The sequence below is a fragment of the Euprymna scolopes genome, chromosome 19, assembly GCF_053919585.1.
Source record: "Euprymna scolopes isolate OS-2025 chromosome 19, ASM5391958v1, whole genome shotgun sequence".
Classification (NCBI taxonomy): domain Eukaryota; kingdom Metazoa; phylum Mollusca; class Cephalopoda; order Sepiida; family Sepiolidae; genus Euprymna; species Euprymna scolopes.
In genome coordinates this window covers 118731711-118748272 of record NC_136500.1, presented here as the reverse complement: position 1 = coordinate 118748272, position 16562 = coordinate 118731711, and the positions used below count along the sequence as shown (strand labels likewise).

The 16562-nt window shown below is 35.0% G+C and overlaps 1 protein-coding gene across 1 annotated transcript; it reads right to left on the bottom strand.

Moving 5' to 3' along the window:
• Window positions 1-11028: 11028 nt before the first annotated feature.
• On the bottom strand, window positions 11029-13038 carry LOC145240314 (uncharacterized). The gene has a single exon (XM_080103896.1). The coding sequence runs from the start codon at window positions 13036-13038 to the stop codon at window positions 11029-11031; it is 2010 nt and encodes a 669-aa protein (XP_079960022.1).
• Window positions 13039-16562: the final 3524 nt, after the last annotated feature.

The window sequence follows — 16562 nt, the reverse complement described above, 5'->3', positions numbered from 1 at the left end:
GCCAGTGTATGTTTTTAACTTTACATGGCTTTCTTTTTGATCACGAATTTGGCCAATTTTCTTGAACATTTCTAGGCCCATTACTGTACATGAAGCTCTTGTGTCAACTTCTATGATCACTTTCTCTTGATTAATTAGTAGTTCCACTAATACTGGTGGTGTCCGAAGTGTAGCAACTGTGTGCAAGTCTAGCTTTTTCATATTTATTTCCATTTCTTCTGCACAACAATTTTCCTCCACATTGTTCACCACTCTGCTTCCCTTCCCTCGTGTTGCTGAGCTAGCAGACCTGCTCTCGTCCACACTTCCAATGCCTGATTCACCTACATTTAAGATATTCCTTGTTTTTATCTGGCACTTGTCCGCCTGGTGGCCAGTGATTCCACAACAATAGCACTCTCGTTTTAATGGCAACCTGCGTACGGAAGTTTCACTTTCACTCGTCTGTGCTTCCAACATCAACTTGGAATTTTTCCTTGCCGATTCCATGGACACTGCTATTTCAATGGTCTTGTCCAAAGTTTCGCCAAGCAAGCGCTCCTGCATCTTCTCATCTTTCACTCCTACAACCAAATGATCACGTATGTGTTCATTTACTTTTTCTTTGAAGTTGCAATGTTCCAACATTTTCCTCAATGTGGCCACATATTCACTGATGGACTCGTCTTCTCGTTTGTCCCTCGTGTTGAATAAGAAACGTTCATGTATCTCGTTGGGTGCCGGCCTGATGTGTCTCTTCATCAGAATACACAGTTTTTCAAATGTTTTCTGCTCAGGCCTGTTTTCCCCTGAGAATAGCATAGGCACCGCCAAAAATGGCCGCAAAATCAAGTTGTTGTTGTTTTTTAAAACTAAATTACATTTATTAAAATCCATTATTTCTGAGTAACTTTTTTTTCCAGGAAGATAAAACCCTGAATTTTATCATATAGAAAACAGAATAATGTAAAACTTTTTCTACTATTTTTAATTCAATTTTAAATGTTAAATTTTCCCAAATAGTTAACAATTGATATTTTTTGTCTTGCACAAAAAACGTACTTAAATATTAAAAAAAAAGGGTTTTTGAAATAATTTATTTATTCATTTATTGTCTAACTAAGATTTAGGATGATTTTCTAAGAGAATATACAAAAATATTATAATATAAGTACCTGAATTTCAAATAATTCCACTTATTCATATAGGTAACCAGATATTTCGCGTCGCCGTAGAGTTCAGATCGACTCTGTTTACGTTTGCATTTGATAAAAAGCAAACTATGGAAGACCAAACAGGCCAAAAAAACTTATTTTTCAGTGACGAAAATTTCAATGTATTATTAAGCTGAGGCTGGCCAGTACCAGATGGGTGACCATTTGTATGAGTTTGGTTTTTAATGTGTATGTGTGTGGGGGCCAGGCTCCCCAAAATGGGGGGAGGGGGCAATTTAAAGCAGAATAAAAAAAAATATTTCAGCGCGTTTGGTCCACCGTAGTCGAAAGGCGGCAAACGTTTTCAAACGAGATCGAAAAAAATGATGCTATTTTTAACACAAAGGGCACAATATTTATCGAATTTTTTTTTTGTATCGATTATTCAAAGCATGCTCTGTTTAATAATGGTCATGCATTATTCGGCTCGCTAAAAAAAAAATTGTTAATTTATTTATCAAAAATTTTAAAATGGCTTTTTTCGTATAAATATTAAAATTTTTTTTTTTTGTTTTGCTTAACTTAAATTAATTATTTTACTTAACATATTCACCGAATTTCACACTTCAAAACTCAAAAGCGGGATAATTAAACACAATCGAAGTTCTGATATTCAGACGTCAAAATAAGGTATGCAAACAATTTTTTTTTTTTAATCTATAATTCTGTCCCTTACAACAACACAATATGTTTTGTTCAGTTTCAGATGATTATTTTAAGCATATTTGTTCCCACTTCAAAACAAGGGGGGGTTTTGTAAGCAAATATATATATATATATAAATATCGTTTATGAAAAATAAGTACACTGTTATAAAGTTCATTCTTTTCCTAATAATCGCTGAAAATTTCGTATTGATCGGATAATTACCTGATTTTTGGTAGATTTTTAAAAAGACCGTCCGTCAAAAAGTACTGACCTGTCCCCCCCCCCAGTTTTGGCGGTGCCTAGAATAGCATAATGTTTTGCCCCAATAACCGAAAAAAATATAGCACGCTTCTTACCTTCATTCAACACATCATTAGCAGTAAAAAAAAAAATTTTTTAAAACAAAAAAAAACTTTACTCTCTGAATATAGTGCGACCATTCTTCTTCCGTACTATTCTATTCTGGAATTGTGTCTCTAGCAGCGCCATTTTTATCCGTTCCTCAACAACTTTTACTGGTTCGTTGGGTTGTGGGTGTTCACCGCTTTTATTTTTAAATTGTCTTGTTACTCCTCCTCCGCATTATTCGTTCCTCGTCGACAATTAAATTGTATCAACATTAACACTACTGCACATGAACACACAAGACAAAATTAACATTATAGATGAATGACCTGTTAGCACGTGCAAAAAACAAAATGGCCGTTTCACGCTCGCTTTATTTACAAATGCACCGTAAAAAACTGTTACGCCCTCTAGTGATGAAGGGCATTGGAGTGTAAGGGAGATAAGTTATTACAGAAACATTTTCAATTAAATAATGACGGATATATGTTCTCTTTCACTTTTTTTTATTTACTTTTTTTCATTGTTCTTTCCGGAAGTAATTCATATCGAGTTTACTTTTTTTGGCGCTTATGTCAACGGATTATCAAATCTAAGGGAGATAACCAGCATAAACGCAGTAAATAAAAAATAAACATATTTATAAGGTATAATTTGGGACGCTGAAAAATCAGTAGAACAATGAAAGAATCTATATATTAATTTGCTTATACGTACGGTGTCACGTCATCATCATCGCAAACATTAATTAATGAAACGCGTCATCATCATCGCAAACATAAATTAATGTGAATTATCTCCCTTTATTGTTCAATCTTTATCATTCCCAAAAGTTCCCGAACAAAAAAATAATAATAATAATAATAACTGTCTATTTATGGTTCCGGATTATTTTAAAGGCAATTATGCATAGAAGGTATCGTTCAACAGTTTAAATATAGTATAGTATTTTACTTACATTTTTAACGATGTCTTCTGTTTATTATTGTAGTGAATACGGAACGCTTCTTATTTTTTTTTATTCAATAATAAATATATTTTTTACATTTAACGCTACAAGTTCGTTTTTTTTTATTGTGCCATTGTATCTTTTTTATTATTTTTTTTTTTACTTTTGAGTGAGCCTTACATAACAAAAAATATGTTTAGAAATAAATGTTACAAAAGTCAAGAATGACTTTATTAAATAAATCACCAGTCACCATTGGCAAATACACTGAGTAACACAGAGTCAAAACATATTTTACGTCTTGTTCTGTTTTGTTTTTGTTTTACGGCATATCAATCCTTTTTCGTGTTATTTAATGCTGAGTCGAGTAATTTTGTAACATTTATACAGCTTCACGTTGTTTACATAGTTATTACTTATGTTTTGTCTGTTTTATTGTGCTTCTTTTACAGGCATTCATCATCTTCTAATGCCCACCGACAGGGCATACATATTTAAATACTATAAAAAATGGACACAACAATTTTTTTTAATATTTGTTTCATTACTTACGATTTAATTTATTTAAAGAAATATTTGGGTTTGTATTACTGTACACATAGATTCGAAAAAGTTGTCAAAAAACAAATATATAACAAATAAATGTTATCAAAGGCAAGATAAGTTACTTTTCTACCTAACTGGCTATATTTTTCGTGTTATGGTTATTCAGCTCGAAAACCATACAGTGTTTACCGATGTATTGGAACATTCAAGATGGAGTCTGATTCTCTCTTTAACACGGTAAGTTTGGGCAAAGATGTTATAAATAAAAAACCGGATAAAATACTGTTAAAAACTCTCAATACATGTTACTGTGACATAGGTTGACATATATTCGGCGGGTTTTTAATAGTATTTTGTATAGTTTTTTATTTATAACACCTTTTTCTAAACTTACGGTGTTAAAGAGGGTGTGAGAAGTCATCTGGAATTTTCGAATACATCGGTAAACACTGTATGTTTTTCGAGCTGAATAAACATGTTACATTGAATAAAAACACGAAAAATATATCCAGTTTGGTAGAAAAGTAACTTATCTTGCCTTTGATAATATTTATTTGTTATATTTTTGTTTTTTGACAACTTTTCGAATCTATGTGTACAGTAATACAAACCCAAATATTTATTTCCTATTTAAAGATTTTCAGTATATTTTATTTAACTAAAGAATTTTTCCGTTATTTTTATTACATTGTTAGGTGAAGTTTCAGAATAGTTAAAACCATATTAAACCCTTTCAGCATGCTTCTTACAATAGCGGTATCAAAGATTTTTTTTTCCTTATTTTAAAACAAATTATTAAAAAAAAGATACAAGACCATTAATTTTTTTTTCATTAAATCACTATTTAGGTGAAGGTCCAAAATCGGAATTTAGGAAAACTGGTCCCTTATTGAATAAATATTGATTGAAAACACATTTTATGATCGTTCTTGAAGGAGATATTGTTTTTTAAAATAGACTATAGCACTCCATAATATTTTTAAAAAATATTTTACTTGTTTAATGTTTTTTTGTTTTTTTTGTTTTTTTTTAATAAAATCGATTTTCTAAGTGTCCGTTTTCTATCTAACTGGCTAAGTTCTTAGTGGCTTCACTTATTTTAAAGCGTTTATTATGTTCATAAACGAGACCGCATATTTTTTTTTATATTAATATAAAAAGAATTTACTTATTTACTGTTGTTTATAAAAGGGTAAAATCGATTTTTCTACCTCGCCGACTGTTGTTCGTTGTTTAATTTATTTGGAATCGTTTATTCGGTAAAGAAAAAAAAACCCACAGAAAACAAACAAAAAACATGTCCGGTATATCACATCTTCTTGATAATCGCTAAAAAATAGAAAATTAAAGAAATTACTGAGGGAGATTTGGTTTTAAAAAGAAAATAATAAATTTTAATATTTTTTAAAATATAATTGGGGGGGGGGGGTAAAAACTATATCTCCCTCTGAAAAACAACCAACAAAAAATGAAATTAAAAAGATTCTTGATAAACGATAGCGGAGTTTTCAATAAAATTGATTAATAAATTTATTTAGTGATTACTTTTTCTCTTAATGATTGATTTTAGAATTTTGAAGTAAAAATTAAAAAAATTAAAAATGAGTTAACGAGAGATTGTTAGCACATGGCATCTCTCGCGCCAAAAAATATTTCGCTTTTAATTTATTAGTTAATTTTTGCAAAATTTGACAGGACGACAATAAATGTTGATACTTGATAAAATTATAATTTTAAATAACGTATGAGTGTATTTGGTATGAGAGAAAACAAAAACATAACAACAACAACAACAACAACAACAACAAAAACTATCATAATTACAATCCAAAACAAAAAGTAACGAAGAATCGAATCGCTCCATTTTTTAATTTTTTGGTTTTGCTTTTTATTATTGTTTTTATGACTCCAAAAAACATCGTTAAAATAAGAACAAAAAAAAATTTGTAATTAACTTTGTATGAACATAATAAACGCTTTAAAATAAGTGAAACCACTAAGAACTTAGCTAGTTAGGTAGAAAACGGACACTTAGAAAATCGATTTTATTTAAAAAAGAAAACAAAACATTAAACAAGTAAAAATATGTTTTTTTAATATTATGGGGGTGCTATAGTCTATTTTAAAAAAAAACAATATCTCTTTCAAGAATGATCATAAAATGTGTTTTCAATTGATATTTATTCAATAAGGGACCAGTTTTCCTACCTAGCAAAAGGGGTCGAGTTTTCCGGGGTCGAGTTTTCCGGAGACGAGTTTTCCAGAAACGAGTTTTCCCGAGACGAGTTTTCCCGGGATGAGTTTTCCAGGCACCCCAAAATAGTTAACCCTTCTCCCCATAACCGTTTTTTTTTTTTTTATGCAGTAAAATACTTTGTTTCAATAATTATGGTTCAAATAAATATTTATTCCTTATTAAAAGATTTACAGAATATTTTATTTAACTGAAGAAATATTTATTGTTCATACATATATTTTCCCTTATTTTTTTACATTGTTAAGTGTAGTTTCAGAATAGTTAACCCCCCTCCCCATATTAAGAATGGCTTTCAGCATGATTCTTACAATAGTGCTATCAAAGTTTATTGAGAGCTGCTCAATATTCTGGCTTAATGGATCATTTAGCAAGGAATGAAGATGGTTATTCTGGTGTACCAGTTATTCTACCATCTACATTTACAGGAAGTCCTAGGAATCTACAACAGCTTCATCAAGATGCAATGGCAGTTTTCTGTGACCTATTCATTACTCACACGTGTAATCCAAAATGTCCTGAAATATCAAACAACTTGGGGTCATCAGAACTTTCACAAAATCGATGTCAACAATGTCACACAGTTTTTTAAAATTCACAGTCTAACTCCCCAAGAACCTGCTGACTGACCACTATTCTCACTCCAAGCTGCTGATCGACGTCCCTGTCACCGCCTCAATCATCACCAGCACTTCCTGACAATATCAACAGCATCAGTTACGATCGCATTGACCTTCAATAAAAGTTGAAACTAAAGTTCTTTGTTTGTTCTACTTGCTTCCATACATTAATTTTTGTAATATAACAATAAGGAATTTCTTACTGATGTGTTTTAAAAGATTTTAACTACCGTGGAATTTCCACGGGTCCTGCTAGTGTTAAATAATAAAAAAAAAAAAAAAAAAAAAGATTACACAATTACTGTAGTCGAGTTCCGGAAATTGCTGAAGCAATTTACGAAAAAGTAAATAAGTTAGCGAAGTTAATCAACAAACTTAAAAATATAACCATGTTAAGTAGCAAAATAAACTAATTATTAAAACAAAAGTAAACAAATTGTTACAATGAAACTATGTTAATTAATCAACAACAAAATTTAAATAAACTTGTTAATTAATCAAGAAGTTGTTGTCCAATTAGTCAAAGAAAAATGCTTCCCTTATTTTAGAGCCCCCCCCCCCCAAAAAAAAACCCCGAACACTTTATCGTGTGCAGAATCTTTGAACGTTGTTATTTTTTCCTAATCGTAGACAGAAATGACTGATTACCTAAAATAAAAAAAATAATAAAAAATTTCTTATTTTTTTACTTTTTATTTTCATTTAAAAAAAAAATGGGTTTGTATTACTGTACACATAGATTCGAAAAAGTTGTCAAAAAACAAAAATATAACAAATAAATATTATCAAAGGCAAGTTACTTTTCTACCAAACTGGATACATTTTTCGTGGTTTTATTTAATGTAACATGTTTATTCAGCTCGAAAAGCATACAGTGTTTACCGATGTATTGGAAAATTCAAAATGGCGCCCGACACTCTCTTTAACATGGTAAGTTTGGGAAAAGGTGTTATAAATAATAAACTAGACAAAATACTATTTTAAAAAAAAACACCGAATATATGTCACGATAACAGGGTAACATATATTGAGCGAATTTCTAACAGTATTTTGTCTAGTTTATTATTTATAACATCTTTTCCTGAACTTACCGTGTTAAAGAGAGACTCGGGCGCCATTTTGAATTTTAAACTGTATGCTTTTCGAGCTGAATAAACATGTTACATTGAATAAAAACACGAAATATATATCCAGTTAGGTAGAAAAGTAACTTATCTTGCCTTTGATAACATTTATTTTTTATATATTTGTTTTTGACAACTTTTTCGAATCTATGTGTACAGTAATACAAACCCCCCAAAAATATACATTGACCGTTTAGATACTTCAAAATCTACTCCAAAAAGTTTTCTATTTTCGTTGTTTTGTGTACGTAAATTATTATGCGCCCCAAATTATACCTTGCAAAATGAAACTACAGAATAGTAAAAAAAAAAAAAAAAATTAAATTAAACTTCAATCATTGACGGTTTGAATATTTCAAAATCTCCTTCAAAAAACTTTTAATCATCCTAACGCTGACTGATTACCTAAAATAAAGAAAAACAAATTTCTTTTTTGTGTGTGTAATCATTTTTTTTTCGTTTAACATTCTTTCATTATTCTACTGATTATTTAGCGTCCCAAATTATATCTTGCAAAATATGCTTATTTTTGCTATGTTCATGCTGGTTATCTCCCTTAGATTTGATGATTCGTTGACATAAGCGCCCTTTTATTTATTTCTTTTTGTTTTATTTTTTTATTTTTTTTTTTGTTATTTATTTCATACTTCGGTCGTAGTTTAAAATACTGATTTCTCTCTTTAATTCTAATGACAGATGTCCGAAAAAATGGCGTTTCCATTTTTGGCGATAAACTGTAAAAGTACCATAATAATAAAAAAACACACACACACAGAATATAACATGTTTATCCATTTTTCATCTTTTAATTTGGATTAATTTATTTCTTGGTAAAACACTTTTTTGTTGTTAAGGTGCTGTATGACCATTTTGTCTTTCTTCTACTTATAGTTGTTTATGTGAAATGTTCAGTCTCAAAAAATGGCAGTATCAGAATTTTTGTAGGAATTTTTGACACCCCTAACACGAAACTGCGAATACAATATAAAAATCTCGTAATTTCTCTGTTAAAAATGGGTTATTTATTTTCTTTATGGATTATACTTCCAAAATAAACTATTACAGTTGTTTTAAAAGTAATAGAAATATTTTTTTTAAACAGTAATGAATTTTCCGAACTCAATATTTTTCAATTTTTAAACTTTAAAAATCTATCAAAATTTTTCTATTGATTCTATTTTTACGATATTTTCAGGGTCAATGTGAAATTTTATGCTCTTTCCAATAAACCGAATATAATATTTTAGACAAACGTTTTTTTTTAAATTCACGCCCCCCCAAGTGTCACCCATTTTCAACTTTCTCTTAAAAAGTAAATAATTAATTTATGTGGAATAGTTTTATATATCACAAATTGAAGAGAAAAGGTCAATAAATAATATATTCAAATTTAAAACAAAAAAAAATCCCTTTTTTAGAAATTTACCTGTAAAGTCCGAAATTTAAAACCTTATTTTATAAGAAGAACACATTGTTTTTTTTTTGTCTTTTTTTTTTAATGAAACCTTGGTCCTTGCTCCTTTAATTGAAAAAAAAATTAGGGCTTGAATTACATTTTTCGAGGAGTTATAAGCTTGGAAAGACAGGGGGTCGAATAATTCACGCCTCTCATTTTGAAATGTCTATTAAAAAGTAAATAATTAATTTATGTTGAATAGTTTTATATATCACAAATTGAAGAGAAAAGGTCAATAAATAATATATTCAAATTTAAAACAAAAAAAAATCCCTTTTTTAGAAATTTACCTGTAAAGTCCGAAGTTTAAAACCTTTTTTTTTAAAAAAAAAAACAAATTGTTTTTTTTTTGTTTTTTTTTTATAAAACCTTGGTCCTTGCTCCTTTAATTGAAAAAAAAAAATAGGGCTTGAATTACATTTTTCGAGGAGTTATAAGCTTGGAAAGATGGGGTAGAATTATTCACTATTTTCACGAAATTTCTGACACTGCTACAAGACATTAAAAAATCAAAATATCGAAAAAGTTTAAATTGTATGTACCCGTTATGGAACGAAGTTCTCCGAAAAAAAATTTCACTTAATTTCATCAAGTAGGTTTGTTTTGTTTGGGTTTTTTTTTTTTTTTACAGCGAAAAAACAATTTGCTATGATACTGAGCAAAATGTTCGATTTTTAGGAAGAAAAGCTAGTATTAAAGATGGGGAGGGGTGGCAGCGCTTTAACTGGAGTTATCTCCCTTTGGCATTTCTAAAATTCAAACAATTTTTTTTTTAATCCAAGATGGCTGCCTTCAACACGCTCTCATAAAAACGTGTTTTTCCGCTGTAAAAAAAAAAAAAAATACTTGATGAAATTAAGTGAATTTTTTTTTTTCTTCAGAGAAGTTCGTTCCATAACGGATACATACAATTTAAACTTTTTTCGATATTTTGATTTGTTAAATGTCTTGACTAAGCTGTACAAGTACCCAAAAAGTAAATATGATTTTTGCCAAACAAACGCATCTTTGTTTAATTCGTTTCAATACTTATTTAGCATTTATAAAGCATTTAAAAACATGATATGAAAATAAATTCTCACACTTAACTAATGCATGATATAAATTCGTGAATTTAACCTTTGAACATCGTTCTTTCTCTTCTTTTAGTTGTTTATGTGAAATATCAAGTTTGTCATTTTTTTTTTTTTAACGAAGTTTATTTGGAAACCTTAATGTTATACTTTCAAATATTTTATTTTTTTAATGAATTGGACATTAAAAATAGAAAGTTACAAACGAAATCTCACCAAACTTTACGCATTGAAAATATAATCTAAACTTGATAGGTAAAACAATTCGGCACGCTTCGCTTAACTAATTGTGAAAAAATTAATTTCCAGCAAAGAATAAATGACCGTTCAGATCGAGAAGGGAGCAATGCAATGCACTTACCTTAGGTTGCGAAAGAATTGTCCCCTTCCGCGACGTAACCGTCTTGTAGTATCTTCGCCCGACGAAAGTGGAAAAGATTTACTTTCAATCGCCGGCAACTGAATCAATTTGTGGTGAAGAAAAAGAGAAAAAGGACAAGGGGATCCTCCCCTCTTATATAATGGAAGGATCAGATGATTAACTATCACGTGATCCGGAGCACAAAATAAAACTTTAAAAGGGTGAATAACAACAACAATTCTTCTTGGTTAGTATTCAAGGTAAGTGCACGCCGATCCTTCTCTTCTCGAGCAATCATTAATCCTTTTTTTCACACGATCCCCAAGAAAGAAAAAAAAAAGAAAATGCGTGGAAAAACAAAGGATATAAAGCCATGCAATTACTTAATATAGTTAACGTATTAGTATTTTTTGTTTCATTTATTTATTTATTTTATTTTTATTTTTTTGGAGTCCCTAACTATTCTGGGAAGAGGCTAGGCCTACATCGTCGTCGTCTCTTAGGTGCACAATCCGTACAATTCCACTTCTGCCTTTCTGGGTGTGGAGAAACAATTCCCACACACCTGAAGTGACACCAGTCATCACAGCCGTCACAACAGATCATATCCTGATCACTTTGCGGGGAACTGCACACACGACAAAGCCAAATCACCTCTTCTTCCTGGGAAGGAGTCGATTGAAGGGAAACTGCACCATCGACCGATGCAGGGATGAACTGATCCTGACTCTCGCTGTTTAAAGAGAGCTCAAGTGGAAAGAGGTTCTTCAATGAGTGAATGTGTGTTGCATTGTTCCCCTGTCTTACCTTTGCAGACCTTACTACACCAGCCTCACCATAAAACATTTCCAATATAATACCGAGACCCCAAAAGGGTCTTGGTTTAAGAGGACTTTTAACTAAAACGACATCTCCGACCTTAAGCCTGTTTCGGAAAGGCACCCTTGAACGGCCCAGGGGCTTCTCTCTGAGACTTAAGAGGTATTCATCATACCATAGTGCTCTGAACTTCTCCAGACACTGGTTTCGTACCTGCATGGTCCTGAGAAGCCTCTCTCGACTTGGAGGGAGGTGAGAAGAAAAATCTTCCTCATTTAAGCTCAAAAGTAGTCCAGGACTCTTATTGGGCCTCAGAAACATGTTTGGAGTTACTGCCTCCAGCTCAGTCTCCGCGGATTCTCGATAAGTTAGAGGGCGGTTGTTAATTGCCCTTTGTATATCCGATATTATGGTTAGTAACGTGAAATAATCTATCTCACCTCTACCAACCACCTTATGCAGACAATTTTTAATTGTCTGAATACTCCTCTCCCAGACCCCTCCTATCCAAGGCGAAAATAAAGGGATAGAACAGAATTTAATCAGACACGAACCAAACTTCTGTTGATAATCGTGGCTCAACATCAACTTCTTAAATAACCGCCCACCTCCTATGAAGGTCTTAGCATTGTCACAGTAAATGGCTGTTGGAACACAAAACGTACCAAAGCCTGCAAAAAAAAACAACACGCTCATGTCTGGTACCACCTCAACAAGTACAGCCCTGATACTGAGACAGGTGAAGATGAGTAGATACATCTTCATCACCTTAGCCCCTTCCTTAACCCAAAGGTGGCCCGTAAAATCTACTCCCGTGTGTTTGAAGGGAACCTCCAGTTCAACACATGAAGCAGACAAGCTGGCCACATTGGGGGGCAATACTTGTCTGGCATTGTACTTGCGGCACAGTGCACATGAAGCCAGGACTGTTTTCACTGCTTGTCTACCCTTGGGCGCCCAGTAACCACACCGTCTTAACTCTGCCAGAATGGATGCAACCCCCAAGTGTTGACACCTTGTATGCGCATCCATTATTATAAGCCGAGTTACTGGGTGATCTTTTGCTAACAGAACAGGGTGTTTAACTTCCGGGTCGAAATGGAGAAACCTTGCAATTCTGCCACCTGACCTGATAAGACCCTCACCATCAATGAACAGGTCGAGATCACGCACCAAACCCGGAACTGTCCTAGCTGAGGAATCCCGCAGGAATGCTAGTTCCTCAGCATATCTCTGGCGCTGCATCGTTTTCATCAGCAGAACGGCTGCAAGCCTTTCCGTGTCAACTTCTAACCGACGCAGCCGATGGATGAATCTGAGGACCAAGGAAGTCACTCTCAATAGCTTGGTAAAGGAAGAAAATCTTTCGAGAGGAAGAACTGTAGGTGGTTCCTCTCCCTGTAGGATGGCAGCATTCCAAGAAGAACGGGCCACCACTTCGCTGTGCTGGCTGAGGCATGGCAACTGCTGTGCAGCCCATGGACTGATCCCGCTACTTAACCAATCCGGACCAGTACACCAGAATTGAAGGCAAGCCTTGCACCTTTTCAAAGTTAACCCCCTAGTGATCAAATCGGCAGGATTCTCAGTTGTTGAGACATAACGAAATGAGGGCGAGAAACCTAGTGTGGCTTCCAACTCAGCACTCATCTGTTGGATGTCCTTCAGTCTATTTCGGGCAAAGAGGTTTCTGCTTACAATTGTTCCGGAAATCAGCCAAGAGAGGACCACCTGCGAATCTGTGGCTACATGAATCTCAGAGGGAGAGAACCCTCCAAAATTCCTCAATAAAGTAGGCAGGCACCAGAGGCCAGAAACATGGCCATATGTTCTAAAGTGGGTAGAGTTTTCTTTTTCAAGGGAGCCACCTTAGCTTTTGCAAACACCAAACCAGATTGGCAATTTTGCACTACATATGCTGCGAAGCCATATGCCTCTGGAGATGCATCGCAGAAAAGAAAAAGTTTGCCAGCCTCATTCTCGCTGAGTGCTCTTCTGGGGAAGGAGACGGTCTCCAGCTCAGAGAGATCAAGGGAAAGCCTCCTCCATAAGGACAAGTATTTCGGTGGGACCATTACATCCCATCCCAATCCCTTCTTCCAAAGTTCACTCAACAAAATACGACCACGTAACGAAACCGGTAGGCACAATGATAATGGGTCATAGACTCTAGCTGTCTCGTTGAGGATCCGTCTCTTTGTAAAGGCACTAGAGTCGCACTTAACAGCTGCTACACAAAAAGTGTCTGAGAGAGGACAGTATCTATATCCGAGTACCTTCTCCCATTTGTTGCCATGGTCACTCAGGGAACCATGCTCCTGCATTTTGTTTTGAATCGCCACATGGTTAGAATTACAGGACTGCAGTTCGAATCCTCCATGACGCAATCGTTCCCGGGTGAGTGTATATAACCGGCACAGTTCATTGGGATCATCGTGCGACATAACCAAATTATCCACGTAAAACCGATTCTCCATCATGGATCTACAATTATCCATGGGAAACTGCGCTGCATGGTATTTAAGGACATAATTTAATATAAATGGACTAGCAGCATACCCAAAAATAATTGTGTTGTATCTGAAGCAGCGTAGGCGACCTCCTTCTTTTAGGAAAAAACAGAACTTATTCCTGTCCGATTCAAGCTTCAGACGGATCGTTAAGAAGGCCTTCTTAATATCTGCCAACACGACGTGCTTATTAGCACGAAAGGTAAGTAACAAATCTAGTAGGTCACAAGTAAGATTTATTCCCTGGTAGGTAGCCTCGTTAATGGAAGGAGAGTCACCAATTTTGAGGCTGCAGTTGAACACTGGTCGAATCTTAGTAGTGGAGGTAGGGTCCGATTTCAGGACAGGCCTGTGCGGAATCCAGACAAACTCTCCGAACCGTTGAGGAGGCACGAAGATCTCCTCTATAATTCCATCCCGTTCCTGCTGATGGAAAACATTCAAATATTCATGATAAAGTTGCCTCTTCTCCAATCTCTGCACGACACATTCCAATATCCACAGAGCCACTGCATGGTTGGAAGGAACACAAGAAATCTTATCGTCCTCCCATGGCAACTGAATGTAATATTTGTTATCCTTAAATGAAATAGACTGTCGAAAGAGAGCAATGTTCTGTTCATCATAATTAGACAGTTCCTATTCTTCAATACCCAGTGACTCCACACTGAACATCTTCTCCAAACCCCTTTGTACATCACTTTCAGGGAAGAAATCACTTAGAGGGTCTTCATAGGTGTCCTGAGACTCCAGCACAAAACATAGGTGAGATGGGTTGACCTCAGCAGTCGACGCAAGTACAGCATCGAAGGTAAGGCATTCTGAGTTCTTGTCCACAGAATGGTCAGTATGTAAAAACTGCTTCACCTCACTGAAGGGGACGAGTCCTATTGGTGTCAAAAATGCCTGTCCAAGCAAACAAGGAACCAATTGAAGGCTCCCTAAATGTTGAATGACATCCAGCCCAATTATTCTATAAATTAGAATAAAATTTGTGCCTCTGTCAAATCTGGCGGCTAAGGGACATTTGAGGCGTTCAAATTCATCCAATATAAAATCCAGATTCTCGATGTGTACCGAAATATCAATATTTTCGTGTACCAACACCGTCAGGGAAAATGGAAAACAGGATCCAATGCTAGCCTCCAATGCTACCTCTTTAAAACGCCTGTCGCAATCTCCAAGGATGGTAGTCAGCCTAATTTCACAATCATGTCCAATGGACTCCAAGTGACCGAGGGGGTCCAAGACCTTACTGGACAAATAAGTCCATCCACTGCCTGTGTCCAATAGACAGTTGACGGAAACACTTTTATCACCCCTACCAAAGGTAACACACAAAACAGGGGGAAGGCTCGAGAATTTTCCACCACGAATGCTATAGGCGGAGTTGGACTGAATAGAGGAATCTCTCCGTGAAGTACCGGATTTAGGTCCTGAAGGTACATTCCCTAAGGCTTCCCCCCCCGCATAGTGTTACAAGCCGAGCCAGGGATTTTATCCCCCTTAATAAGGAGACGTTTAACCGCTTCCTTAGTATCTCTGAGAACTGATGACAAGGTGGGGATTCTTCTACCCGAGATTAATATCAACTGCCCCTTGACCTCCTTGGAGAATTTTGCAAAGAGAATCTTGGCCATAAGCCGAGCCCCAGAAGAGAGGTCGTTTGAAAACGAACAGTCGAAGGAGCCCTCCAACTCAGCCAATAGGGAGGCTACTTTGGATATGTAGTTAGCCAGGGCAGTAATGGATCTGTCCTGTTTACAGGAAAAATCTAATATGTCTTGGAAGATGTTATCTATTATTTCATCTTCATCGAAGTACTCGCTCTTCAGGACCGAAAGAGCCACCTTATAATTTCTGTTGCTGATGGAAAGATGATTAATCAACAACAGGGGTTGGCCAGACAGTGAACACTTCAAAAAATTCCGTCTTTCGGCATCATTGGCCATGCCAGCTACACAATTCTCAAAACGCGACAAGAATTCCTTGAAGCTCATAGGGTTAGATTGCCTGTCCAATCCATCGAAGGTGGGTCCCGTGATCTGAATTAGAGGTGGTTTTACAGTAAATGAGGCCCCAACTCTTCCAACTACTGGGGAACATGGAAGACTCAGAGAGTCCATGGCCACTGGGAGGAGCTTTAACTCAAGATGTTCTAATTCTCTTCGGAATCTCAGGGTGTGTGCAAGAGACTCCCTCTCAATTTGAATCCAGTCCTCTTCCTCAGAAGATTGAAGTTGGATTTTACTAACACATATGTCTACTTCAGCCAAATATTCCTCCGCCGATTTCTGCAGTGCAGAGAAGGATTTAACAGAGAGTTCATCCTCCAGATTGGCCATCTCCAGAATCGTTTGGATTTTAGTCCAAAGAAGAGAAATTCTCTTCCTTAAATCTGGTTGACTCACATCCATGTTAGTATGGGGTTTCTTTCGCAAATATGTGAAAAAATTAATTTCCAGCAAAGAATCAATGACCGCTCGATCGAGAAGGGAGCAATGCACTTACCTTAGGTTGCGAAAGAATTGCCCCCTTCCGCGACGTAACCGTCTTGTAGTATCTTCGCCCAACCAAAGTGGAAAAGATTTACTTTCAATCGCCGGCAACTGAATCAATTTGTGGTGAAGAAAAGGAGAAAAAAGACAAGGAGATCTCCCCTCT